Consider the following 27,316-nt stretch of genomic DNA (forward strand, 5'->3'; position numbering starts at 1 on the left):
ATTAAATGAGAGCAAAAATAGTCACAGTGATGGTACCTCTGCAACTAAAACCTTTTTCTCACCTTCATCGCTGGTTTAGCGAAGTAACAGGGACGCCACTCATTTGTTTTCTGTTGTTTGCAGAGATGTCAGCGTGAAGTTATTTCAGTTATGACACCTGCCAGTGAGACTCCACCGCCAATGGCTGTGGTTTTATGAGGAAGTTGGCTCTTTCCGTTTGCTCGGCAAAACACTTCACCAACCCAAGTCCTTCTGTGCCATCCTAAGTCTTTCAGAGTCTGAAAAAGAAGAGATTTTAATCTCTGCGATGCCTTTACTTTTCAGTTACTAGGAGGCAGAACATTCTTCGGTGCCTCGTGCTATGAAGTTTATGGGTGACTGATTAACTCTGTTACGGAGAAAACATTCAAGCAGCAACTCTTTCTTCCACCACCAGAAACGTGAAGCAACCGGCCTTGCATGTGAAGCAGAGCACCGCACTAAAAGAAAGCGCTGTGTGCACCTGGGCCCTAGGGCAAGGGATGAGTAGCAGCTATAGGAAAATCCCCTTATCGCAAAGACCAAAAAGATGGCAACAGTGGCAGGCGATGCCTGGGAGGTAAACACTGTACGAGTTCAGAGAGCCGCTGACCTGTCCTCCCAGGTGGAAACCAAGATCCCAGAGCAGGACTCCTGTGCGCCTGCGTAGCATTTCCAGAGAACACAACTAATTCACACACCCTGCGTGCCTTCCATGTCCTGAAAGATCTCAAGGCGTGCTCCCGACCAGACACCACCCTCGGTTTTTCACTTGGATTCTCCCGCATTCGTGCTTTCATCCATTCAGTGCCAAAGTAAAGAACGCGGCTGGTATTCGTTCAGTGGGTCGGGAACACCGGGCCCCTGTCACCAGCAAACCCCTCCAAGGCCCGTACAGCGCGGCTCTGACAGGTCGCGCTGATGCTCCAGCGACGCCCGACTAGATCTGCACGCGCTGAGGAGGAGAGGCCCCTTTCACCCCCACCTCGCACCTGCGTTACATCCCCCTGCAATAACCCAGACGTAAACTGCTGAAGCTGGGACTGATAAAGTGCCTGGAAAAGGCTTATTTACACAGCTATCTGTGGAAACAGGGTGCTCCTTGTATTTTCCATGTAGGATATGAGTTCACACTTCAGACAGGAACTAATGATTTTGGAGGAGTCCAGTGAAGATTATCCTCCATACGTGCCTCTTCGTAGAGAGGAGAGTGGGACAGAAGGGCGGCAGTCAAGCATGAAGCTGGGCAGAGGAAGCATTTTGCTGTTGCAAGTTTTTTAGCCTTGTGAGGCATTTCATGGGGTATTTCATATCCCTGCGCTGCTGAGAGTTGATCTGTTTCTAAACTCACATCCGAAGTACCTGGGACTTCCCTCTCTCCCTTGGCCACCCAACACTTCCTTGTCCAACAAACCTGAAAGCCGATGTTCATCCCTGAAGGTCCTTAGAGATGCACATGGAGAGCTCCCGAAGAAGGGGGTGAGCGCCAGAAAACCTGTCTTTCCCCAGCTATCCATGTTGGGGTAGTGACCTAGAACGCCGTGCCCTTAAACTGTCATTACTACAACTTTACTCCCTGTAGGTTGTGTGCGAGTAGCTCCACTCACTCAGATAATGGCTGGGGTAACGGGTGCAACGTAAACGATGCTCAGTGTAAACCCCACTTAACGCAAACCCGGATCCTTCAGATCGGCGTGGCGGCCCCACGCCGCGCCGCCGGCGGGGCAGCGGGCGCTGCTCCGCGCAGGACGGGGCTGCTCCCTGCCGCAGGGAGCCCCCGCAGCCGCCCCCGACAGCCGGCGGCGCGGCCGGGGCACCCCGACCTCTCGGCCCGGGCGCCCCCCGGCCCAGCCGAGTGCCGCAGGCCGGACTCCCGCACCCCGCAGCCTCTCGGTCGTCCCTTCCCTCCCCTCCCCTCCTCCGCCCCACCGCCACCCCGCGCCTTCCCCCACCTCGCTGCCCCAGCCACGGAGGCAACGCTCAGCGCAGGACCCGCACGGGCCCCTCGGGGGCACCGGGCCCTGCGTGTCGGGGCCCGCCCCGCCGCCCGCGGGAGGAGGGTGCCCGGGGGCCTGTGGGGGCCACGAGGGTCGGGCCGGGGCCTGCGCAGGCCTCCCGGGGCGGCCCGGCCCCTCCGAGGGCGGCCGGCAGAGACGTGCGGCGCCGGAGGCGGCGGCCGCCGCGGGGGGACGGCGGGGGGACGCCGCGGGGCCCCCGGCAGCCCCGGGGCGGGGAGGGGGCGGGAGCGGCGGCGCCTGCGCGCCCCCCGGCCGCCGAGGGGGCCGCGCCGCGCCGGGCGCTGGGGCGGGGTCTGCGGGCGCCGATGGGGCGGGCGGCGGCGGGCGCCACGTCGGCAGCGCGGAAAGGCGCAGGAGTAAAGTCTGCGGCGGAGCCCAGCCGCGCCGAGCCGAGCTGTGCCGAGCCGAGCCGCGCCGCGCGGTGAGTGGGGGCTGAGCGGCCGCTGCCGGCGCGGCCCCCCGCTCCGCCGTTAGCCGGGGAGCCCGGCGGGCGGGCGGCCGCCCCAGCGCCCTTCCTGCCTCCCCTCCTTTCCTCCCCGCGGAGGAATAGAAACTTCTGGGGGAGGAGGCGGGAGGGGACCCGGCGCGCCCCGGCGGAGCCGCCGGCGGGAGAGGCGGGCCCGGGGAAGCGGGGCCGCCGCCGCCACCTGCCCCCGGCTGCGCCCGCCCGCCTTTGTGCTTCCTGCCGCGGCACCGGCGGGAGGCCGGGCCGGGCCGGCCGTAGCGGCTCCGCCGCGGCCTTGGCTGCCACGTCAGTGCCGCCGCCCTTGCCGAGGTGCCCGGCGGTGCCCGCGGCCGGCCCGGCGCGGGAGGCGGGCGGGGGTCGCTGCCGGGCCGCCTCCCCGGCTCCGCTGAGGAGGCAGGTAGCTGCGAGGGGAGGACGTGGCGGGGGCTGCGGGGGCTTGGGCCGTCCAGCGAGGGGGGTGCGGGGCTTCGACGGGCCGGAGCCGGCGCCTCCTCGGGTGCGGGACCGGGACGGGGCGCGGGGGCGGCTGCCGCTGCCGCGCTCCCCGCCTCGGTGGCGGAGCGGCTCCCGCCTGGCCGCGGGGCAGCGGAGGAAGCGGCGCTCGCCCTGGGCACGCTGCTGGCTGGGCGCCTTCTCCCCCGTGACCCTCTCCGGCCGGCGGGGGCTTTGTGTCGGGGCTTCTCTTCTCAAACTTCGCTGTGCTCGGATGTCTCCTGTAGTAACCTGCTCTCTATTTCATCCGTTTCTCTCAAGGCCAGCTTGATGGAGCAGAATGTGGAAGAGTTTTTTGAAAACCGTTTGGGAGCAGCTTAGCTTTCAGCATTCACCTAGCTGAGGCGTTTATGTGGTGTGGCCTGAAAATAAATCCAAGTTATTTTAGCCGTGCAGCTGGTTCTGGTCATTGTGCGAAGCTCATAGACAGCCTCTGCGGATGCAATTAAACGCTTCCTTCTGCTCGTTTGACCGGGATGAAAATGAGAGCTCTGAATCAGGATGTCGCTCCGTAAGGAGGATATGTACCAAGCGCACGTAGCCTGCTTCGGCGTGTCCAGAGCATTGCTTCGGGCCGCATATCTCTGTATAATTAGAAGGGTCCATATAGGATAGCTTAATTTAGCACACAAATACTGGTTTGTATGCACATCGATTTTAAGACAGCTCAGGAAATACTATCCAGACTTTTTTTTTTTTGTTTTAAAAGCTTTCTGTTAAGGTGTGCTTAAGCATTCAGTAGAGTCGGTGTTGCCTCCTCAGTATAGAAATGGACCATGTTGCAAAAGCAAAAACTGAAAGGCGGTCCTTGTCCGGCAAGTGAACAGGTCTAAATGTCTGACGGGAGCCAACAAACAGGTGGTGGGCGCTAGGGAGAAGGCTCGTTACTTCATTAGCGTGGGGGGCGAGGAAGTTCAGCAGCTGCTTTGTCTCCCTGGCTGTTAGGCACTCTCAGGATTTGTCGTCGTGGGCCTCGTGGCAAAGGAGAGCTGAGGCGGGTGTGGAGCTCGGGCGTTGGGAAAGCATTAGAAGAAAGGGGGAAGGCTCTGCTTGGGAAAGCTGAGCTAGCAGGAGGTGGAGGCTGACAGGACTGGTAAAATGGAGCGTGTCCTTGGCGCTTCTGAAGCTGTGCCCTGTGCCTTACTGGAATTTACCATTTAATTTCTAGAAACCAGTTTCGGAGGACTAGAAAAGGGGAATTCGCATTCCTGCCGCCTTTGATTTGGTATCTTGCGAATCCTTGCTTCGGAGAAAATTGGATCGCCAACATCGGGTGTTCCCTAGAGCCTCTTCTGCAGCCTGATCCATACTTTAGTTGAGGGTGATGGAAAAATACTGGATTCTCTTATAGGCAGATAAGATGCTGTAATGTCCTGGGCAGAGTTAAGGTTGGGTGGGTGGGTGGGTTGGTTTGTTTGTTTTCTCCCAGGAGATATGCCCCCCTTTTTTGCCTTTAATTGTGGTGTGGTTTGTTTGTTTGTTTTTTAATGCAGATATGTTGCATTCCCTTCCTGGCTGTGTGCTGAACCCTGTGTGCTGTGAGCCTGGTGTTTATATTTCTTATGGCAGACTTGCTGCCTTTTTGGGGGGGGGTTGTAGCCCATCCTGCTACAGGTTTAAAAGTAAGCTGTGGTTCACACCTGGAAACTTCTGATCAACTTGCTGTAGTCTTTCCCTGAAAACTGTGTCTTTTTTCCTCTGAAATGGGCATGCTCGCTTCCAAGCCGGTCCGGCTTTGTATATAAATCTGAATTTTGAAAGTTGGCTTTTAAACAGAAGGCTTGTTGAAATGTCAGCTATGCTCTTGGTTTTTAGCTACATACTTTCTACGTGCCTGGATTTGTTTTTTTACTTCAGCGCTGTTAGCATCGACTCTTTCTTCTTGCAGAAGCTCAGTCAACTGTCTCCCTTGCATTATCTAACTGAAAAACACGTTTCCATATCGGCTGTGCTCTGAGGGTTATGTCTGAGAGAACTAATAGCCCTGAGCACTCTTACTCCTAACGTCTTACAAGCCCTAATCCAAGGCGTAAAGCAGGGAAGCTAATAGTCGGGGGTCGCTTGTGCAGCTTCAAGCAGTACCCTGAAGAGCAGCCATGGGTGGGATTACCTTTTTGGTTTCATGCTTATTTCCTTGTTTACTTTGGAGAATAGAGCACTGTTACTCTTTACAAAATGCATTTCTTAAAGTATCATCCCTAAAAATAATTTTTTGCATGTACATGAAAGACATCAGGTTCATTTTGAAATCTGCTGCAGCCGCGGAAAGAGGGGAAGGAGAGCCGTGCATGTGGCAAGGGTTGTTTTGTTCTCCATCAGCTCTGTAGCCAAGCTTTCTAACTGCATAGCTGGTGGGCAGAAGAAAGATAATTTTTTTGTGCTGGACTAAGACGAGGCGATGGGTTTGTTTGCAGTTCTGTCAGGTGAATAGTTCCAGCGCTGTCTGCTGCTGCTGCAGCCTGCTGGAGCAGCATTATGCTGCCAGCTGAAATTGGCCCCATCCTTGGGTAGTTTCGTTGCTGCCTGCAAATATCTGAGTAGTGGCATTGAAACAAGCCAGTTTTTACTGGCTGCTGCTTGGGCCAGGTTTGCTGTGCTGAAACAGTAGGGCTTTTTGTCTGTAAAGTCAGAAAGGCATCAAGAGCATCATCTGAAGCTCAGGAAGCTGCACACACGTCTGTAATGGTTAGAGCCCACTTCTCAATGGAAGGTTAAAATTTTACACAAATTGCTGTCCAAGAACTGCAGACTCGTTAAGGAGAGGTTGTGTCTTAACATTGATTACCGCACTTCGTAATAATCATCGTGACAGCATATGGAGCAAGTAAATTTATCTCCATTGCCCGAGAACACAGAAGGCATTGGTGTTTTGGTGAGTTAAATCTCGTAAAATTTTGGCATCTTAAGGCCATGCCAAGTGTGCTTCTCCCCTGCCGTGGGGCTTTGTATTTATGATTCCCACCATACTCCCATGGCAGGTATGTGACAGTAGCACTGTTCATAAGATGTCATTAACCTCCTACTTTTCTTGTAGGTGTATGCAGAATACTTTTGTGGAAACGACTAACTAGACGTCTTCAAGAAGGAATATATTTGGTGAGAAAGTTTTATTTTAATCAGCTTTGATGTGAATGTACGTGTGGCTGTACCATTACCTCCAGAGCTTCCTAGCGCTTTCATTCAGGGTCCTATAACAGTGTTAATGTTATAAATAGCTCTTTAATTAAAAATCTTCTTCTAAACCACTTCTTTCTTTACAACTGTGTAAAACTTTGAAGCTTCCTATGTATTTCATATTCTGACAGTATGAAAGTGTGTTTTCTTCTTTAAAACCAGTTGAAAGAGTGACTTCCATTTTTTTAATTATTTTTTTAGTATGAAGTTTGATACATACTTTAATGTGTTGTTAAAAAAGATGAGAAGGTATCCCTTATCTCTTGAATGACTAGCACCTTCATAAGTGCACAGAAGAAGAAAAACCCAGAAAGTAGTTTACATGTGTCCCTGTTTGAAATATCCTTTAAGATCTGGGTTTGCTTCCACTTCTTAACATAAGAAAATACAAAGCTTACTTATTCATCTGCACAGACGAAGAAGGGACTGGCGAGTGCCACTGATACGCTAGGCGTCTGCTTCATGAATGTCCGTATGAGTTCTGCCCGGACTCATCGAGATCCCACCTCATTCCATGCGGTCGTTTAATGCAGGTGTTAAATGAAGTTGGAGGCTTTTCCCCAGTGACACAAGACACTATGAATTTGGCATCACAGGATGAAAATGCCAAAGAAAGATCTATTTGCTTGCTTTCTTTTTCCCCTTTTTTTTAGCCAGTCTTAGCATACTTTGAAGAAGATTCTGAAAAATGTATCAGATAAATTTCAAAGTTCAGGCTTCTGATAAACCTTTGCCTTGTTGCATGCACTTGCAATACCAGTAATAATTGTGACTAATGATTCAGTGCAAAGGGGACTTTGACTCTGCAGCTTCCAACCTAGGTTTCCAAAGTTCCTTAATCAATACTATGTCTGCATGATCTAATTCTCTGCACAAAAGTCTTACCCTTGCACCTCCAGATCGGTGCCTTAGGTGTTAGCTGAGTTGTAATCTCTATTGGGTCTCATGAATTTTGCTTTCTTCTTCTTTGTGGGGACAGACCTTCAGCGGGGAGGGTGAAGAGGAACCTCCCTTAGGATACACTACCGGCTGGTGACCAGGGGACTCCTGCCACGTGAGACATACGAGCTTGGATCTTGTTAGACGAAGGAGGCATTGAACTGTAAGTGAGCGCTTTCACCTTGACGGTATTACATGAAAGATAGTGAGTCGTTTCTGAATTTCTGACTTCAGTTTTTGAAGAAAAAAATTATATTCCTGCCCTCTTCATCTGAAGACTGGATGAAGTCATCTGCCACCAAGAAGTTATTCCAGGCCTTTGACCTCCAGTTATTAGAAATATTCACCTTAAATCTGTGGAGGGGAGCCAGGTTTAAGACATGCTCCTCTGCGTAGTATTTCCTCTTCACTAGGTATGCTACACCCTGTTTAGCACACAGGATTTTGGATCACTTTTCAGAGGCCCTTGAGTCTTCCGACCTGTTAAATTGGCTACAAGCATGCATGATGCAGGCTGTAACCTAGATATCTTAAAATTGTCTGCTTAAGTCCTTTGTCGGATCTTGGTCTTGATTCTGTAATTCACTGGAGAGCTTCTACAGAAAAACAGAAGGACTTGAATTGTACTTTGTGAGCTCTCTTGTGTACCAGGTACTGTTCTGAATCAAGATGTGAGCCTTTTCTGACAGCAGTGTGATTCTGTTTTCACTCAGAATGATGCAATAGGAGAACAGTGAGTAAAAACTAGCACAAGCTGGTTAGGCGTATCTCTTGGAGCATTCCTGCAGTGCTTCCAGGCACCGGAAGGACCACACGTCATACATTAGTCTTCAACTTTCTGATCTGCAGACCCCTGCAGGCTCCCTTCTGTGTAGAACAAATTCAGTCCTATCAACAGTGGCTTGTTTTTCCCTAGGCTGCTCTTCTCAGGCCCAGGTAGTACTCGGTTGGCTTCTGGGGTCTGACAGCAGTAGGTTACTGGTGCTTGACCTGTAAAAGATAGACCACTGTGGTCCAGGTAGTTGGAAGAGAGTGAAGTATTTCTGTGGTTTAGAAGGAGTTGGAAGTGTGTTAAATCATTGCATGCGAGTGATATATTGTGTAATATTCCTGCCTAACTTTTAAAAAGTAGCTGTGGTCAAGAATTACATAACCGTGAGGTTTTGAGGAAGGTGGCAGGGGAGGGAATATCTAATCTTGTCACTGTTTTTTATGTAGTGCTGCAATTTTTTTTACACTTTTTTTTTTTTAATACTTTATCACTAAACTAGAAACTCTGCTGTGAAACTCCCCTGCCAATACATTGCTTTGCTCATTTAGCCTTGCAGGAACTGCAAGCAAATCTGACAGTGGCCCAAGCTAGATTACGGAGAGTTATGAAGGCATCTTTTCCCCACGCTACCTGTTTGCCAGTCTTACTCTGATTCTTTCCATTGGACAGGTCTTGTCTTAATTAAATTCTTGTGTGATGCTCAGTGCAATAGAGCCTCGGTACTTCAGCGGGGCTGTATCTGCTGTCAGTGCTGCAGTGTCCAATACCTTCTTAATACTGGAAAGTATTAAAACTTGTGTGGAGCCTTGTGTCATTTTCTAGTGTTCTGCCATGTTCAAAACTGGTAACTTACTCCAGCTCCCCTCTAAACTTGTTGATAATCCCTGGCAGTATTTTGTATTTCCTCATAAGATTAAATAACTCTTCTGAGCCTCTTATGAGGAATTGTTGACAGAAACTTTTTGGAAGCTCAAACAAGCAATTGCATCTGGGTTTCTTTTGCGAGTTACATACAGGCTGGATACAGATATATTAGCGGAGGTGGTTCTTTATAAAAATTAATTTATGTCTGGCTTAATTAATTTGTGTTTCCCTTGAGTCTGCTTTAAAACTATTTTGGTCATGTTCCTTTGTTTGAAGTAAGGCTTGCTAGGTTGTGATTTTTTTTTTTTTTTTTTTTAGGACCTTCCCTAATGCAACAAACAAAAAACTCCTCCCAAATTCCTGATAGTGAAATCATCTTAATGAACAAAATGGCCACATGTTAAGTAGAAACACAGTTACTTCGGCTTTGTACAGATGTTTTGATAAAATTATGTCAGGCCTGTCAGTTTCTTACAGTGTCTGTCTTCTCTTTCTTATAGTGCTTGATATTTTTGTTTCGGGTTGGAAAAAAGCAGTAGCCTACATGTAACTTCACACAGGGAGGATGAAATCTTTATATTTCTTCCAGCTTGTATTAGATGAATGCAAAGAAATTGCCTAGTGTCTGAATCCAGTCCTTTCTCAGAACTCGATTGCCCTCAGTTGCTCCCTGTGGTTGGTCAGGCTCTTCCCCCGCTGCCTCTTGACTTACTGACCTGTGATTAAATAAAAGAACAAGGAATTACATAGCTGAGACTTTTTCAAATTGCTTCTTAGCCCTCATGTATTTAGTGATGTGTTGCTACTCACTTTCCTATTCCTTAGCTTCTGCGTTTGCATTTCTGGCTTTTGAGAGGTACTTGTTCAGCATTGCCATCACATCAGCCATCCTGGTAGTAGGATTTTTTTTTTGCTTGCTTTTCTGTTCAGCTTCTTGTGTGAAGGTACCCATGTTTTCTGAGTCGTGATCTGATACCCTTAGTGGTGATTGTGAGGACTCTTTAATATTCAATTGAGGCTTGCTTTGCATCCAGAGATCTATCATATAGTGTGTGGGTGCCGGTTTTTACTGTGATATTTTGACTTCATAATTATGCTGTGAGGGTTTTAGCTGTTGTATTCTAGGTGAGTCTTCCCACCCTCAAGTTCTGCTTCTGCCTCCTCATCCCTTCTTCAGATCCCAGCCACTGTTTTCTCACTCAGAGGAGGTACGGAGACATCTGGGCACAGCAAGAGAGGCTGGAATTATTTTTGTGGTGGTTGGTGACTCCTGGAAGAAATTAAATTACTTTAAGTCTTGTGTATATGTGCAGGGAGAAGGGAACTAAGAGGTCGCTGGCAAGAAGATAGAAGGATGCTGAGTGGTATAATGCAACTTGGTTTTCTTTCTCCTTTCACCTCTGAAAGGAGCCTGCTGAGGAGGGTGCCTGCTGAGGAGGGAAGGCAGGATTGGCAGGAGGGCTCAGAGGAGGCGGCAGGACTTAACACCAAGGTGCACTTTGGCAGGGAAGGAAAGCAGGAGGGAAACCTGGACTAGATATGCTTTCTTCCCCTCCGAAGGGAAAATGCAGTAAGCAGAGCTGCTGATTGGAGCTTTTTCCTGTGCTTCCCCTCAGTGTCAGGGACTGCTGCTCTAGAACTGCTCTAGGAAACAGCTTTTGGTGTAAAATTTTCTTTCTGAAATGTTTTCATTGGAAAGCTTGTGCAGAGTTAAAACAGTCTAGTTCTGCTGCTGTTGCCACCCCGTGTATGCAATAGTGCTACAAGATAAATGGGGTGTTTTCATTACAATTCTTCCATCTTGTTTTCATGGCATTTATTCAAATTCTCCTGCAAGGACTTGTTTCTTTAAACTACTGCTTTCCAGGTACTAACAGATCTTATAGGCATGCTGCTGTTGTTTTTCTAGTGCCCACCGCCTTTATGATCACTAGGCTTTTCTTTTTTAGTACATAAACATAAGCTGTTGTATGGCAGCGGCTGTTTTATTTTCATACTGGTTTTCTTCCTGATTGCTTTTTAGGTTTGAGATGCACTTGGTGTGGAGCAGCAGCTCTCGCCAAGCCTGCTGACCTGGTGGAGGGCTCCTTTTTCAGTATTGAGTCTGGTTGAAGAATGCAAAAGCATAGTCCAATAATAAAAAGAGCAGTAGTTTGGCAGGAGCTGCTAGCTTATCTAGTAATGAAAAAGAAGTTCCTTTTCTGTGGAACTTAAATTACATGAATTTTGGATTCATGGATTACATTTATGCTTTGCCAGAAAAGATGTATAGCATATGTGAATTTCTTTTTTAGGCAATAATGAATCAAACGGACAAAAATCAACAGGAAGTCCCATCATACCTTCATGACGAACCACCAGAAGGTATGTATTGGTTTTCATAATATGAAGCAAATTCATAGAAATTCATCAGAAGTTCAGTTCTCTCTTAAAAAAAAAATGGATCTGCAAGCTGAATGCTTTAACTTTCATTTAAGTAACAGTAAGCAAGCTAACCCTGGGGTGGGATGGGCCTGGATTATTGTTCACTTCTGCATTATCCTGATTACAATAAGGCCACTGAATATAATGCAGTAAACAACTGTACTGATAAATAGAGAGAAGATAGGCAGATACTGCAGGATATAATTTGCAGATTAGTTTCCAGAGATGTGAATTGGTCCAATGGGTATTTATTTCTGCTGTTCATTACGTGAGATGGAAAGAGCCCAGCTTTGCTTTAGGACACCTTGCTGAGTTCATAGTGCTTGTGACTTTTAAACAAGATGTGTTTAAAAATATATGGAACTTTATTACTACTTTTGGAGACCCTTTTCCATCATACAATTAACTGTGGTTCTAACTGTTGACTTAATCTCATGGTTTCATAAAAACAAACACACACACACTTGACTTCGTAATGCAGTGGCATCTTGGTCTCCTGAACCAAATGAATCTTAAATTGGTTATTAGATCTGCAGAGGAAATGCAGTTGCAAATGAGCAGAGTTACCTTCCGGGCTGTGGAACGGCAGGACTGTGAAGAGTCCTGTTTGCATAATGTGACTGGAAGCATACTCGATCAAAAGCCATTCTTGGCACATAGGTTGTCTGTGTTCTGTCTTCTCTTGCTTTAAGACCAAATGTGGTGGATGTAGGTCGGTGAGTCCCAATTCCTCTCGTTTCATTGCTCTTCAATTTATAATGGCCCTTTAAAGCTCTGTTTGTTTGTTAGTTTGGTTTTTTTCCTCAGCTTTTATATGGTGTATAACTGAACAATTTACTTCACTTGAACAACAGTATTATCCACTAACTGCAGCAGAAGGGGTTGAAGTGGAATAGCTCACTCTATTCTTAACAACTATTAGATAGGAAACACAAGTACAAGGAGATGAGAGGAAAGGGAGAAATAGATTTTCCTGGCACAGTGGTTCTTAAGCTCTACTATACTTGAACTTGATACAGTACCATGGTGTGAGGACAAAAATCTTGCTTCTTAAGCTCTTATGGGGTTGTCAAAATCCTAGAAGCGTTTCTGAAAGCAAATGCCAGGTTGGAAACTATGCCCTAATGTGTATTATCTTCAAGTCTAATTTTTAAGGTGCTTTTGTCTTTCTGTCTTTTTAAATTTTTTTTTATTTTTACCTTAAAGATTGAATTGTGTTTTATACATGTTAAACCTCACTTATAGAAAGTGAATAGTGGTCTGACTGGTAAACTACAACCAGTTCTTTCTTGAGGAAGGCAGTGAAACAAGTGGACATTTTTTATCTTCCTGGAATATTCAGTAGGTTGTCCAGATTCAGAGCATAACAGGGGAGTCTGATCATCACTAGGTATTGCAAGGTTTTATTTGAAATTTGTGAGCAATTGAGACTTTTTTTCTTCTGCACAGTATCTTTTTTTCAGTATGACAATAACCAGTTTGAATATGAAGTTTAAATAGATGGAGAGTGTTGGTGTAGGTAGAGGGAGCAGAATGAAACACAGTTCATCTTAATGGAAACTCCATCCTTGAAGAGGCTTTTTCCTGTTTTCACATGCACTCTTCAAGCCTCATGAGTTTAAATGTTGGAATACCCTTGAAGAACATCCCTGTTTTAAATGTCATACAAGGCCTTCGTATGCAATACACTTACACCATCATAGAAAGATGGCCAAATGTGGATGGAAGGCTACCAGTTCAGTGTTGGCAAGAAGATGTTTCTCTGAGGAGGCTGCCAAAAAAAAATCCTTAGAGGAAAGGCTCAATTCCAAAACCAATTTGCAGTTTTTCGTAAAGGTATAAATAGTTCCAGTTTGTCCAAATCACGCTTGACAAGCTTGGTGCCCAAAGGCTTTAAAGAAATACGTATGTAGGAGAAGCTTTTGTGCTCATGCTTTCTGTGAGTAGTGCTATTCTAATGCTTTATTTTCTGCTCTGCAAGTGGCTCCAACCTTTGCAACCTACGTTCATTCAAACTCCTGTTCGCTGTTGGACTCTTTTCAGCAGGAAGCTGGCTGCAAGGTGGCGTGGTAGAGCCAACCCCTGAACAGGGAACTTGTGTCATTTTCTCCCTAGATTTAGGAATGATCTGTTTAACCTTCTTTCTCATGCTGGTTAGAAACAAGACCAGGAATGCGTATCCTAGCATAGAAATCAACCGGCAATAAAAACTCTTTGCACCTGCGGGCATTTACTAGATCTAATGGACAATGCAAACAGGAGTGAAATGGAAATGCGTCAGCCTTCACCAGAAGTTATTAATGTACCAAGTCACAGTCAGTATTTACACTTGTGAAATAGAGTAGATGTTGTCAAAGGATTGGCCACCTGAAGTAATGTGAGGAAAAGCATGTCAAGATTACTTTTGTTTGTTTCTCTCTTGATATTTTTTTTTAGTTAGCTATGATGGGTCCTTTCTTGCTAATATCAGGTCTGATTTACTGAAATCAGCTCTTAAAATTCAATGTGATAAGACTTTACTCCCATTCACCCCGATGATAGTGATCCAGTTAGGTGGAAGTGAGCCACTTTCTGACCAAATTTTTTACAAGGTGTGTAAGTCCGGTCCCAAGAATCCTCTAATGAATAATACCTAGACAGTGATTTTATGCCAAGCTCTATAGACTTCTCTCTGAGCATGATTCTCTAAAGGCTTTCTGTATGTAAATAGAAATTCTGATCTCTGTGCGGTTGTGTTGGCAATGCATTTTTGCTGGAGATGTCCAGGTTGAAAGCTACTGGCCTAGAATAAACCAGCAAGGGTATTACTTTGCTTTAAGGAAAAGGTTGTCACTTATGTTTCCAGTTTCCATGACCCTTTCTGTTATCTATATCAATTTCTTAAGCAAGAGAGACTAGTGTAAGCTGGAAGCATTTTCAGTATTTCTTGCTCCCTTGAGCTGCACTGTTCCTCTTTCTGCTTTTTTACATTTTCATCAAACTTGTGAGAAATTCTCTCATTTAGATGGCATCTTTTGTTTGAATTATTCTGGGCACACACATAGGAACTCTGAACTTCACACTTTTTTAATGAATTCCGAGTTCTGGGTCAGTCCTGGCACTATCACAAACTCATTGGAGGTGCATGGGAAGTTGTTCGGCCTAGTTTTCATCTTGTGGTAGATGAGTGCTGGGAAGTGACTCTTGGAAATGTCCTCTGAACGCAAGTTGTCGGCAGTCAGGGCGCTGGAGGCAGAGACCTGTTCTGCTGGTTCTCCTAAGGCATGTCGCAGCGGAGAGTGAATGCGTTGACGGGGGCTAGATACAGGTCTCTGGTGGATCTAGATCTGGTTTTTCTTTTCCCCTGCCTCTCTAGACTCGTCCTCTTCCAAGCATGTTCGTTCTGCTGCTGATTCCCTCACCTCTTTATTTCACGTTTTTCTTCCCTAGCACTGTCCATTGTGGTTCCGTTTGCTCTTTTCTTAGTTCCCCGTTTATTTCTAAGAAAGGGAAACGTGTGTTAAATCCCATATGTTATCTACAGGTGGCTAGAAAACACGAAGAACTGTGGAACTCTGACCCTACTTCTGTGAACTGGTTCTCTCGGGAACTTTAAGAAGCGTTTGGGGGTTGGTGAGGAATTCACAAGACAGGAGCTGAAAAAAATGCTTACCTATACAATGTGGTTGTGAAGACCAGAGATTTTTCAAGGTTCACACTGAAAATACCTTGCAGACAAATGCGTGTCAGGGCTACTGGTTTATAGGTGCAGTGGGTGATATTTTCTTGTGTGCTTAAATACATTAACATACTGTTTCATCTTCCTATTTCTTTGAAGATTAGATGATGCTTATGCAGTAGTGGGGCATGGAATTGTCTTAATTCCCCTTTAGAGGCAAGGTGCATGTATCTCTAGGATTTTGAAGCCTACATTTGGAAATATGAAGTAATACTAAACTATTGGAAGGCTAAGTGGCTAATTCTGGGAGTCTTTCTATTACTCTAATACTTTCTATTATTTTGAGGCTATGTAATTGTACCATAAATGTGGACTAGGAATTTACTTATACAGCATATAGCAAGAAACTGTGCAAAGTGCAGGTTAAACATATCATTAAAAAGAAAAAAACATATTTACATGGTCAGCCTGCAGAAATCCTATGGTTTGAGATTTGGTTTTGTGCATCATATTGGGACTTCTGTTGGGAGCTTGTTACTCTTGCTATTGTTAATGTCTTTCAGGACCACTTCTGGTATTTAATGAGCTTATTTGGCCATTGGACTTTTCTTTCCTCCCTTCCCTATCCAAATTACAGAAAAGGCCTTTTGGGAAGAAAATTAAATTTGTGTACATGATGAAGAAAGGAAGTGATACAGGGAAGAGCTGGCATCAGTTTTGTCCTTCTCACTCCTCTGATTGTTCCTGTTTGTAACCTTCTTTCCCTCTTTCCTGACCCTGGCACACAACCCTTGTAAACCCATCTTCGAAACAGTAATTATTAAGGAAAGAAACCACTTTGTCTCAAGGTGAGCTCTTTTCAAAGAACAGCTCTCTCTCTCTCTCTTTTTTTTTTTTTTTCTTTTTTAAACCTTTGGCTCTGTTTCTCCAGGAAACTTCTTCCATTCCTTCCTTAGAGATTTGAACAGCAAGGTAGTGCTGCTGCTTTTGGAGGTCCCCACCTCTGTGTGTTAAATCTTAGTATTAGGAAAGGGGGGACAGGAGGGTGTATTGTTGTCCCCTCCCTTCCCCCCCACCCCCAATAAAGCCCAGAAATGAGGCTAGTTTGGCCGTGAGATTTTCCAGAGTCTGGGAAGGTGGCGGTGCACACAGACAGAGGACAAAAGCTTATCACCCACAACCATCTGGGAGCTATATACCTGATATTTGTAGGCTCAGTATTGACTTGTGTTTTAGAAAACAGCATTGAGGTATGTCTCGCTGCAGCAAAGTGTTTTTTCTTGTTTGGAACTATGATGGTGTATTAGCATCCAAGAAAAGTAACCGGCAGGGTAAGTATGTGCAATGGCTGTTAGGCTGGAAAAGGAAATACTTAGAAATAACTTTTCTTTTGAAAATGCTTTGATCATAGCACTGGGATTGATCTGCTGCTTGTTTCCTTCCTTAGGTTCCTTAAAAGACCACCCGCAGCAGCAGCCTGGCATGCTTTCTCGTGTGACTGGTGGCCTCTTCAGCGTCACGAAGGGAGCTGTTGGAGCCACAATCGGGGGTGTTGCTTGGATTGGAGGGAAGAGCTTGGAAATCACCAAAACAGCGGTCACATCTGTGCCTTCAATGGGAGTGGGGCTAGTCAAAGGAAGTGTTTCCGCTGTGGCTGGAGGTGTTACAGCTGTAGGATCTGCTGTTGCAAGTAAAGTGCCTTTAACAGGAAAGAAAAAGGATAAGTCTGACTAAAACCAGAACTGAGACATACTTGATTCTCCAGAATATTACATCAGTGGGATTGAAATCTGCTACGATTTGGACCATGAGAAGCCATGTGTCTTAGACACTTTATCTTCTAAAGAGCTGTGCAAGTAACTCAGTTTTATCTGAAAAGGACAGAAGCAGCTTGGCTAGCACAGAGTATGAAGATTTATTAGAGCCTAGATTGAAGCTTTGTATCTGGTGAAATGTTACACTTGATAACTATAGAAGTGAGTAAGTGTATCTGAAGGGATAATACATATTGGAATATTCATTTACTGTAAGTCTTTTGCAGTTTTGGACTAAAATGTGAACATAGAAACTTGGTAATCTCTGCCACACCATCAATATGATGAGATGCCATTTACTGTTCTCAGTGGTTTCCACATCCTCCTGCCAGGCAGCCTTCAGCTGCCTAACGGCGGTGTTGGACATACCCGAATAGTTTCGGTTATGGAACTGTATTTGCAGGCAGCCTGTAAACGATCAGTGACTGCATTCTGCCAGTGCGGACTGGAGCAAATAGAACTGGAGGTGTGCAGAAATTGGAAATGAGAGTGGGAGATAGAAGTGAGAAGGTTTGACAACATGGTAGAAGGGATCATAAAGAGTGAACTAACTTAATGCCTTATTAGAAAAAAAATCTTTTTACTAGGTGAAGCTGTGTAAAGAACTGTCCTGTTGTTTCAGTGCAGTTCATAGAATGAGCTTTAGACTCTCTTTACGAATCTCGATATCTGAAACCTTGTCAATTTTTACTGAAAACAAGATTGCTCCATCTCAGGTGTATTTAATGGTATGCATCTATCTCCTGCAAGTGAAAACTTGCTTCTAATAAACTTCTTATAGACACTAGAAAAAAATGAGGGCTTAATGAAAACTGGGCTGATGTTTGTGGTCATCTAGCACAACTGTCTGACTTGAAAGAAATTCCTTTGTGTAGTTGGAAACCACTGAAGAACTAGCAAAGCTGTTGTCTCAACTCCATGATGCGCCAGGTTAGCTTCTTGCTCTGTTTAAGGAAACGCAAGGAATTTTTCACTACATCTTTCTCTCATACTTTGCATTTTGATTTTTTGAGTAAAATGCAATACTTTTATTTAAAACAAACCAAAAAAGGTAGATGAGGCCTTAAAAAGAAACGTCATCCAAGTAAATTGTATACCGACAGATTCCAATGTTGACACACCTCAAATGGGAACATCTGTAGGTCCTCTGCAGCGTGTGAGGCAAAATGCACTTGTAACAACACAGCTTGAGGTTGCCTTAAAATAGAAGCTGTTGGTGATTTTTTTTTTTTTTTTTGTGTGTGTGTGTGTGTTTGTGTGTACTGACTTTGCAAATAAGTAACCTCGGAAGCCCATAGAAGGCGGCTGTGAATGTTGCGTATGCAGTATTTTCTAAAAACTTGTGTTCCTACAGAGAACTTCTAAGCACGTAAGCTTACTTTTTCAGTGGCTATGGTTGTACAAGAAGGATATATAGGGAGACTTTTTAGAAATTAAAAACAATCAAAACATATCGCTTGTCTAGAACTTAGTCCTACATTCATGGGTGTTGAAAGTATACTATGTGTAAATTATGGTACAGTAGTCACCTAGTCTCTCTGAGCCATTGGTACTCATCTGCACTCTGGAACAACTTTATTTGATATCAGTAATTGTATATGTTGGTAGGATGGTATTTGTAAGCATGGGGATTGGGGGCGGTGGGGAGAGCAAAAACCCAACAAATGGCATTGTCTGCTCCGTTTGTTAGATGCACCAGCTGCTTAGCTCCAATCTGCTGCAAGGGTGTGATGAGGTAAGTTTATGCAACAAATGGAAGACTTTAACTGGTTTTTATAGTCAAAAGCCAATCACATAGAATATAGTGTAGTTTAAGGATAGCAGTTAGCTCTAGAAATGAGCTAGCTTGGATATTGGAGGCAATCTAGCTGCAGCAAATAATTGAGTATGGTCCTGCTCCCCTGCAGTTTCCAATGTAGATGTATCCCCAGAGCGCTACCACTGAACTCTTTTTAAAAAGAGTCACCTGTTTGCAGCATAGTGGTATTTGTGACACTCAACCAAACCCTTTCTAATCGTTTTCTGAAAACATAAATGTCGAACTGGTCATACCCCTTTTTTTTATGACATTCTCTAACTTTTATACTATGAAACTTGATGCAGAACAAGTGTGGTCTGAGATAAGCAATGTTAGAGCTGCCAACACTTCATTATGTTTTGTTCTTAACATATCCTGTAGTAGTTACTTCTGAATTCTTGTAACTGAAACACTTTAACATGGCATGTGGTTTTAGTTTTCGAAAAGAGCTTTGTCCTATATCCTGCATATTTTCCATTCACTTATGAAACTTGCTTCGTCTTAAAAACTTGTTCTGATTCTGTCCTGACACTTGTGAAACATTAAATTGTTGCTGTTTCAGACATTTGAAAGCTTCCTTAGTTAATTTGTGGAGAAAGGCATACTTAGGTATAAATCTTCCCACAGTATCATGCCCCAGAGCGTCTTTTATCTGCATCTAAATAGCGCCAACCAGCTCTTAACAAAAACTGTAACTTCACTGCATAGGCTGTGCACAGACACAACACAAAATCCCTTGTACTAACTTTTTTTTTCCTGGGAACTGAGGCTTGGGGATACCCGCTTTTAAGATCATAGCGAGCTGAATGGAATATGGAACTGAAATTTTCAGGGGGAGCAGGGTTGTTCTTGTGTTTTGGGGTTGTTTTCGTGGTGGTTTTATTTTACTCTCCTTTTCCCAGCCCCCATTTCAAAAGGGGAAATGTTTATGAAGACTACTTGTATGCCTGACTGCTCACAATGTAACAAAAGGCTGGTCTACAGGCTTTTATGTGCCGGACTTAAACGGTATAAACTCGTTACTGTTTGCTGTGAGTAATAGCAAAAGATGAGGAAGCGGATTTCAGCAATACAACGTTTTGGTAATTCGGAGCTTCCCTCAGGTTTTATTTTAAATGAATCCTGTGAAGAGAGAAACAGGTCCCAGGCATAAGAGTTATGAATGAAGGACTGAATGACTTTTCAGTCTGCTGGTAGAGAAAAGGAGTCTTTCTGCCTATGCTTCTGTTTTGAGAGGGGAGGAAGAGAAATTGAAACATTCGGAATGGAAAATGAGTTTGAGGTAACTCAGGCTGTGACTCAATTAAGGAAATAATGTCCCTTTCCTGTTTTGTTCATTGCCACTGGAAATCTTGTAAGTGATGGGGAATAAGCTGTTTCAGGAACTTTAAAACCAGGTACCTGTAAAAAATGCTGAAACGAAATTTTCAGGGAAAACACTGTTCTACGTCTCGGTTTCCTTTTCATCCTAAACCAGCGATCAGTTCTGTGGTTCAGCGTTACAGATTGTATTATGAATAGCTTCAGAGAGCTGAAATGCCCCCGTGTGTCGGAGGGGAAGGATGCTTTTGAATTCAAATAATATTGTGGTCTGCTTAATAGCTGAGCGCTGAAGGACAGTCAGAAAGTGACAAAGGCAAGTTCCTGTGAATTTTTAATATGGCTATCTTCCCAGTTTCCTCTTAAAAAAACGATAATGTGTTTTGAAGAGTCAGCAAAGATATGGCTTAGTAACACAGCCTAACTTTTATCGTGCTGGTGATACCTGCCCATTCTTGAATTCTTGCCACTGCCACACGTGCTCCTGCAAGAGCGGTGTTTACGCCCACGAGCTGCTGTCACGTCCGCACTCGCCTGCATGGCGGTGAGTTTAAGACCTTCAGCTGTTGGAGATCTTGGCACTGCTCTAACCAGATGTTTCTAGCCCTTTCCAAGCTCGCAGCGGGTAACATGGCAGGCTCTATAAAATCATCATCTTGCAGCCCACCCTCTAAAGAAGTAATTCAATACCAGCTTTCCTCAGCAATTTAAAACTTCTCTTTAAGAAAAGTGAACCCTGGATTTGCTGCCAAAATGTCTGTTAAAAATGACCTTGAAGAATGGCCTGGAGTGAGGGGGGTGTGTAAGTGTTTTTTCTCCTGCTGTCAAGAGGGAATGTGTAGGGAATAGTTGCTTAGGAAAGTCTTTCTGAGAAATAAAATCACTGATGATCCTAATTCCATTGAGATGATCGTCAATGATGCTACTATTTTATATTATTCACAGCCCATAAATGAAAATAAATAAAATCCCGAGAACTTAAACACTGTCAGATAGTTACTATTTTGAAAACCAGCACTTGCCAACAATTACCGTACGGTGTTATCTGAGAAGCGGTGTCACCCATATATTTAGAAACTCTGGCAGCTGTTTGCAAATCCGGTAGTCATTTTTAATCACCAGTGGTTTACAGACTAGAGTTTTGTTACACCTACTATAAAAGCATGACTTTTTCCTTTCTCCTACAATCATTTGAGACTCACTTGAGTCTCTCCCTAACCTTTTCTCTCCCTGAGCCTTGCTAGAAAAGAAGAAATTAAGACCTAGACAGTATCAATAAATATATTTCCTCCTGCCCCAGACCTTTTGCAAAAGGAGTTAATTTTGAAGTCTCAGAAATGTAAAGGAGGTTGTCTTGTAGTTTCTTTGCATTATGGTTTGTACACAAGCATACTGTAGCAGTCACTAAATAAAAAATACTATGTCCTGCCCCTGTTCTCAGACTGTGCTCTAGCTAGGCTTTCCTATCCAAGAAGTCAAGTCTGCCGCAGGTCAGGATGCGGGAGCTAGAGCTACTTACTGCAGCAATAAGGAAGGGAACTCCAAAAGTCAATGAACCAGTGGGCTGATGAACACTGCTGGAAAAATAACCCTCCTTTTCTCTTTCTCAGATAAAGATTGCATTAATTACTACTACAGGCTGGACTGTGCAGTGACAGAGCTGAAAATCCAAAGCAGTTAATGCCCTGTTAGATAAGGAAATGTAACAGAACCAAAAAAACACGTGAGGTGCTCCCTGGGGAAAAAAGGCAATCTTTATCCTAACCAGGTTCTATGATACTACTTGAAAGCATTAGAAAGCTACAATTGTATAATGAAGTTGTGCCTAAGACCTGCTCCAGGACAAAGTACGGTGTCAGACTATAACCTGGTTAAGATTACTTCTGTTTCAGCTCTTCTCAAAGAACCATCATCTCTTTTCTCTTCAATAATTTTCTTTTGTATAATTTAAAGTACAGCATTCAAATTAATCTTCAATGCGTATAGGAGCAACAGGGTTAAAAACTGGTCTCGCCTTCTTTGATTGTATCTTACCATAATTGACTTCAAAATCTTTCTTAGTGCCATTCAAGCTTTCTAGACTTCCATTCTTTATATCATATCCCAAAGCAGAGAGTTTTTTAATTCGGTACTGAACAATTTGCGTTGTCAACTCCAGCACCATTGGCGTCTCTCTAATCTGCGCTATAGAAATTCCTTCCTTCAGTAGTCCTTCAAGTCTTTCTTCCAAAATTGGAACCGAATAGTAGAGAAGGGCTGGGCACTTCAGCACTAGCTGTTTTAATTCTTGATCACTGCACTTAAAGACATTTTTGGAAAAAAGCATACTCTTCTGCATAGTAGTAGAAGTAAGTTGAAAAATGAAACCTTTAAGTTTGGACAGCAGCTGTAGAACTTCATGGTCAGTGAAATCATTCTTCTGGAGAAATTCCAAGTTCTCCTGGATTGCGGTGGAGGTATTTAATAAAATAAATGGATTTTGGCTCAATAGCTTCAGTATCCAGATCTTCATATTTGCATCAGAACCTCCTAAACTTAAATAACTTCTTTGTAATGTCTCGATCACATTTTTGTTTTTCTCAACAGGATTACAGAAAATATTCGGTGCACTTGTCAAGAACCTGGTGATGATATTATTCTTAATTCCCAACTCTTGAAAAAACAGTATATTTGCCTTCTGGTTCTCATGATATTCAGTAGTGAAAAAAGACTCTGGAAATTGCTCTATTAATTTAATCAACTGTTTTTCATTCTGGCATACTAATTGCCACAGAGCTCTTTGAGAGTTTATCTCTGCAGGGGTATGGAGAATTGCCTCTGGGCAGCGTTCTAAAATGTTGGCTACAGCGGTCTCATCTGCTCCCATTTCTTGTAAGATACCAGCAATTTCTTTAACATAGGCCACATCCTGGAGAAGGACCCATTCCTTTAGTCTGCGTATTTTCTTAATGTCAACTGACAATCTGTAGAGACTCTCAATGGTTTTTTTATTTTCCTCTCTTGATTTTGTATCAGTTGTGTAAGTGGAATGTATGAGGAAGCTTCTGTTTGCTACTTCAGTCCATACTGATGAAAAATTCACGCCCGGGTTACAGTACCGAGCTCTTGCCAACAGAAGAGTAAATGTATCTTTTGCACCGTGAGCGACTCCTCTCAACATCCTGGGATTCAGCCCTATGGAGAGAGAAGATCTATAAGAAAACACATTTAAGGCACAAGTTAATGCTCAGAGACATTGATATTTAGACTGAGCTGGCAGAAGAAATTACTCTCAACACTGTTTTTTGTTATTAGCACAAAATTCAGCTTTCACACAAAAGCGAGGGGGGGGGAAATAGTTTTGAAAGGTTAATGTTCTGACGGATGCCTCACTGGAGCAGTAACATGCGGATGAAACAGATCTGATGTGGGGGCAGCACGCTGTCCATATAAACGCTTGCAGTCATACAACAACCAAACTGTCAGCCATTTCCTGCAGCTAACGTTGTTAATTACATTACAGCTCGCTCATACTATACAAGAAAAATGTTTCATGCAATTTAATTTGACAGTAATTCTACTAAATGAATTTTTAAAAGAGCAGCTTAAATATCTTTCTTAACCCTTCTGAATGTATTTGCTTAACTTCTCAAGCATTGTTTGGAGCATGACTTGTTCCTTCATGTGTCAGACACACACGCACACACCCCCCCGGTGCTCCTTCAGCAGCAGTTTGTAGCCTAACTGCATTTTGAAATCATTCTTGTTATAATCAAGGAAAAAATCATTGAAACCTTTATGTATGTGTTTTTCACTAGCTGAGTCTGTTAATTGGGTTCTGAATAAGCACACTGGTATTTCGGGGGAGGAAGCAAGTTACATCTTCAGGCCTTCCCTTGCCTGCAGCTACAGCTGCCCTTTGCACGGACGCCTTATTTCTGTCTCCAGGTCACTTCTGCCGTGGCCAGCCTCCCCCCGTCGGCAGAGTCCCTGCGCACCCTGCGGAATAGGTGCGTGGCGGTGCTGGGGTCCACGCAGCAACCACAGGGTAGCTGTGGGTAACCCCCTACCCACCTTTGCTCAAACTGACGGCCAGGTATCACCAATAGCACGTGCGCTGCCACCTGCTCCGCAATGGCCAAAGGAGCCGCAGCAATCAAAGAAAGGTATCATCAAGTGTATCTTTAACTTCCTAGGTGGTGTTTTCATAACAACCTTTTGGAAGCACAGAGCGTGAAAGGGAGAACTGCTGGTCTGTGAAATACTCGCACAAATTGCTGCTGCTGGTAACATGCTTAAAATTGCTCAAATTGAAAATGAGAAAAAAAAAATAGTTTGTGCATTTGACAATTCTTACATAGTTGCTTTCACCTCTCCCAAAGTATAGCATGCTTCAAAAAGTACCTATGTAAGCATTAAGTTAAATTATTTTTTGTGGGTTGTCTGGTTTTTTATTTTTAGGAAAGACTGTTATTATCATGCACTCTAATCTCCTGCATAAGAGATCAAGAAGCCTATTGCAGAAACAGCTCTATGAGACCCCTAAAAATCTTCTTTATAGCTCATCTTTTAAGCAAATACGTGGTTTGTTTAGAGAACTTAAGTGATAGAGCCTCTATCTAATTACCAGGTAAGGTTAAATATTTTCCAGTGGTAAAATACTTTATCTCAAGAAAGTGTACCTTTGCTTTTAAGTTGATACTTTTCAGCTTCTAAAAGCTGGACTCTTGTTATGTTACTACATCATAAACTAACAGAATAAGACATAAAAATAATTTCCTATATGCAAGCTTATGTTATTAACAGAAGGTGTTTATCAGTAACTTGTTTTTCAGTATTGTTTCAACTCTCTCGAGGCAAAATCCGATTGCCTAATGAAGCTGCTTGTGTCATAACCCCAAGGCTAATGATTTTATCTTCACAAACTTTGTGACCTGTGAAGAGCTGCCCAGCAAGCTCCACCGCAGAACAAGCCATTTTTCCCCAACAGCCCTAAAAGCTCGGTAAGTGTAGGTACGCCACAGACTTTTCATGTGCTGACCTTTCCATGTCCTGAAGAAGTGACTGTTTCACAGGGACTGCAAACTAAATCCTCTCCTCCACAGGCAGTGGCACAACCGCCTGTGTCTGAGTACTCTGAGTAGTTCTATTGAATTTAGTGGGTCCAGTCAGAGTAAGTAAATCTCTGAAGGATCAGGGCTTTCTTCATTAATGCTTCAGCTCAGCTGGAAACTGCCAGCAAAATAAAGTATTGTTAAAATTGTTTGGGGTGTCAGATGATATTTCCAAAGTACAAACTGGAAAAATAACTAACCATGACTTTTACTTCCATGTGTAATCCTGCTGTTAAGCAAAATTGCCTTGTGAGTAATGCAGTCACTTAAAATACAGTCATTTTATCTATTAGAGCTTTTAAAAAATTCTGATACAGTAAACTGTGCTCTTCCAAGATCTGACATGGAAATGATTGTTATGTTCCCTTAAAAGAAGCTTTATGTTGTTGGAACAAGTTTGACATCGTAGTCATTTCTTTTCCCTGTTGTGAGGATTATCCATGCAGAAACACAGAATACTATAAAAGGAAGGAAAACTTTATTTGCTAAATTGCATTTGACTGGGGTACTCAGGAGCCCTTGTAAAGCACCAAGCAAAATATAACATGCAAAATAAGGTGAATGGATTTTAATGTCATAGTGTTCTATAGAAACTGAGAAGATGATTTATGATTATGAGTTATGATTTGGTTATAATTTATGAGTTATGATTTGGTGTATTTCAGAGTCCATAGATGACAGTATCACGTTTGTAGGGTATGTAACCTATTTCAAGAATTCAGAGTTCTCTTAAAGCTCATGCTGGACAACTGTTCTAATGCGCAGGACCCCACTGTAACTTCTTACCTACTCAGATTGCTGTGGGGATTGTAAATCAATTGAGAGATTAAGAAAAAAACCAGCCAGCTCAGACAAGACATTTGCTTTCACTGCCAGCAGCACCCTCTTATCACCAGGTGTCGTAACAGCAATAAGGAAGTGAACTAATGTCTACCTGGAAGTTATCAGTGATCCTGCTTGCTAGCACACTCACAGTGACCTGTATCTACAGAGTAAACGGGTGTTATAAGTTTCATTATTTAATGAGACTCCTATGTATATCTTTTATAGGAAATGGATACTAGGATCAACCAGCTGATTCGTCCCTCATTTCATTCAGAAATTCCGAATTTCTGAATATGTATTTTGAGACTCAAATCTCACTTTTTTGAAAATTAGCAGACCAACCTCTTGCTCATGTTGTGTTTTTCACAAAATCTTTCACTAAAGAGAGCAACGGTATGACTACTACTGTATGCTGCTCACTACCATTCTCATTACAGCAAACTGTAGCAAGGTCTTAGTAGACTGTAGAGAATTAAATGAAACTACTAAATGCCTAGATTGAACTTTGAATTAACCAGGAAGAGCAGGTATCTACCTAGAAGAGAGCAACGTCAATAGGATTTGAAAAGAAACCTAGAGCAGTAATAGCAGTTTTGTAGATTAATGCATAGTAGAGTAGGCATTCACACTTTTGCACTTACAGACAAAAAATGAATCCCTGCTTCTGCATCACTAGTGGAAATAAGGTAAAGGAGGATTACACAAATACACTAGACCAACATAAAGCTTTCTAGAAAAAAATACAGAAGATCCTAGGATAATCCAGGTTGAAAGGGACCTTGAGAGCTCAAAACAGGGTCAGCTATGGGAAAAGACCAGGCTGCTTTGTCCAGTCAGGTCTTGCAGACCTCCAGGGATGGAGCCTGCCCAGGCTCTCTGGGCCGCCTGTTCTACTGCTTGACCATCCTCAGGGGGAAGAGGCTTTTCCTTGTATCTAGGAAAAGAGTCACATTCAAAAAAAAGCTCAAGGAAGCACAGCACTATTTAAGCCAAAGCTCATCATGTTTTTAGTACAGAGAAAATGGAAAGCTAGCAAGCGATGGCAGCCTGCTCGCCTAAGCCCGGCCAGCCGAGCAATCCCTACCCGCACACCCCCTTCCTCTCCCTCTGGGCTCCGCTTCGGGGCGGAGGGGCAGGAGGAGGACGGTTTTCTGCAGCCGCCGCGGGCTCCCCAGCCCCGACCCTCGCCGCCACCGCCGCCCGTTTCTGCCGTTACTGCCGCGGTCACCCGCCACGAACGCCGCTCGCGGCCCACAACGAGGACTCGCGCCCCAGCGTCTCCTTCCCAACCACGCATCATTTAAAAAAAAAAACAACAACAAAACCGCGCAGCTTCTCCCCCTGCATCTCGCCCCGCTGCTCGTCTGGCCGTCGTCATTGTTATGACACGGCCGCGTCTGCCCTCAAAGCGCGGGAGGCCAAACATAACGTCAGCCGGCCCGCCGAGGGCGGCGCCCCGCCTGAGGGCCGCGCCAAGGCTTCCCTCCGCGGCCCGGTGCTCGGCCGGGCCGCCGCTGAGGCACCCGCCGCCCCCGGCCCCCGGCCCCGCAGCTGGTGTGAGGCGGCCGGAGCCGGCCGGAGCCGGCCCGCACCCCGCCGCTCCGCCTGACCTGGCTCGCCGCCGCGGAGCGCTGCGCCGCC

General features: G+C 44.4%; 2 protein-coding genes across 4 annotated transcripts; one reads left to right on the forward strand and one right to left on the reverse strand.

The window, feature by feature from the left end:
- Positions 1-2,344: 2,344 nt before the first annotated feature.
- Positions 2,345-19,017, forward strand: TMEM263 (transmembrane protein 263). 3 transcript variants are annotated; one of them, XM_082308350.1, is made up of 5 exons: positions 2,345-2,457; positions 6,029-6,090; positions 7,148-7,270; positions 11,038-11,107; positions 16,273-19,017. In XM_082308350.1, the coding sequence occupies exons 4-5, from the start codon at positions 11,044-11,046 to the stop codon at positions 16,557-16,559; spliced, it is 351 nt and encodes a 116-aa protein (XP_082164476.1). In that variant the 5' UTR covers positions 2,345-2,457; positions 6,029-6,090; positions 7,148-7,270; positions 11,038-11,043; the 3' UTR covers positions 16,560-19,017. The 3 variants fall into 3 exon arrangements, with proteins under 3 accessions (XP_082164476.1, XP_082164478.1, XP_082164477.1); XM_082308352.1 differs by lacking the exon at positions 2,345-2,457 and adding an exon at positions 2,878-2,899; XM_082308351.1 differs by lacking the exon at positions 2,345-2,457 and adding an exon at positions 4,426-5,866.
- Positions 19,018-20,873: 1,856 nt separating this feature from the next.
- MTERF2 (mitochondrial transcription termination factor 2) lies at positions 20,874-26,836 on the reverse strand. The gene is made up of 2 exons (XM_082309740.1): positions 26,760-26,836; positions 20,874-22,931 (listed from the first exon to the last, which is right to left on the reverse strand). The coding sequence occupies exon 2, from the start codon at positions 22,915-22,917 to the stop codon at positions 21,724-21,726; it is 1,194 nt and encodes a 397-aa protein (XP_082165866.1). The 5' UTR covers positions 22,918-22,931; positions 26,760-26,836; the 3' UTR covers positions 20,874-21,723.
- Between the last annotated feature and the right edge of the window lie 480 nt (positions 26,837-27,316).

Source organism: Platalea leucorodia (genome assembly GCF_965183815.1).
Source record: "Platalea leucorodia genome assembly, chromosome: 4".
Lineage (NCBI taxonomy): Eukaryota > Metazoa > Chordata > Aves > Pelecaniformes > Threskiornithidae > Platalea > Platalea leucorodia.